This window comes from Acyrthosiphon pisum, unplaced genomic scaffold (assembly GCF_005508785.2).
Source record: "Acyrthosiphon pisum isolate AL4f unplaced genomic scaffold, pea_aphid_22Mar2018_4r6ur Scaffold_14898;HRSCAF=15551, whole genome shotgun sequence".
Classification (NCBI taxonomy): domain Eukaryota; kingdom Metazoa; phylum Arthropoda; class Insecta; order Hemiptera; family Aphididae; genus Acyrthosiphon; species Acyrthosiphon pisum.
Window position 1 is genome coordinate 1 of NW_021763654.1, and position 1,078 is coordinate 1,078.

A 1,078-nucleotide genomic window follows, 5' to 3' on the forward strand; every position below is an offset into this window, starting at 1 on the left:
AAGTGCTCCCACACTAGCCTACATATGTCTGTTTGTCTGCACCACTACGAAAGCGTATCATTTGGAGTTGAGTTCGACCTTATCCACTGAGACTTTCCTGTTGGCGTTTGCCCGTTTTTCAGCTCGCCGTGGTCCAATAAAAGAGATGCACAGTGATTGCGGGACAAACTTTGTTGGAGCTTCAAAACTGTTAAACCCGTTGACAGAGCTCACTCACTCATCTGCGTTCCAAAGTCGCGTGCACAGCTACCTAGCTACCAAACACATCAGTTGGTATTTTAACCCACCGTCTTCTCCACACTTTGGTGGTTTGTGGGAGGCTGGCGTGAAATCAATGAAGTCGTTACTTCTCCGTTCGGTAGGCAAACAGCGATTGACCGGTGAAGAACTTACAACTTTGTTAACGAAAATCGAAGCAACGTTAAACTCGCGGCCCCTCTGCCCTTTGAGCAACGACCCGGCTGACCTGGAAGCCTTAACTCCCAGCCACTTCCTGACGCTGGAGCCATCAACGTCACTTCCAGACCCTGATTTGGCAAATGTGCCATTGTCTAAGTTACAGAGATGGCGTTTGGTGACTGATCTCCATCGACATTTTTGGTCACGTTGGAAAAACGAGTACTTGTCTAGTCTTCAAGCGCGATCAAAATGGTTTGGTAATGTTGATCAGTTGCGTGAAGGTGCCCTAGTCCTGATAAAAGAAGCTTCAGCTCCTTTACACTGGCGACTTGGTCGAATCCGCACCGTTCATCCTGGATCTGATGGAGTCACTAGAGTTGCTACAGTGGATACCAGTACTGGCAGCCTAACCCGTCCAGCCGTAAAGTTATGTCCATTACCTACTTCTTGACTCTTGAAGGCACTCCTTCAAAGTGGGCGGTGATGTTCGCGCCAAGCTATTAGCGCATCGCGGTGTGCAGTTTTACGTACTGCGACGACGTCCTACTCCTATCAGTCCCCTCTTCATCCATACACCTCTCACTCCGTTAATTGCGAATTATTATAATTGTTATGTGTATATTTTATTATCTTTGCTTTGCTTTCTGTGTGAATATTATTGGTCACGTTTGCCTCATAT

The 1,078-nt window shown here is 47.1% G+C and overlaps 1 protein-coding gene across 1 annotated transcript; it reads left to right on the plus strand.

The window, feature by feature from the left end:
- Window positions 1-145: 145 nt before the first annotated feature.
- Window positions 146-850, plus strand: LOC103311701. The gene has a single exon (XM_008191397.1). The coding sequence runs from the start codon at window positions 146-148 to the stop codon at window positions 848-850; it is 705 nt and encodes a 234-aa protein (XP_008189619.1).
- The last annotated feature ends 228 nt before the right edge of the window (window positions 851-1,078 follow it).

What these genes read in the sequence shown, in the direction of transcription:
- LOC103311701 (XM_008191397.1), top strand. Translation starts at nt 146, where the DNA reads ATGCACAGTGATTGCGGGACAAACTTTGTTGGAGCTTCAAAACTGTTA.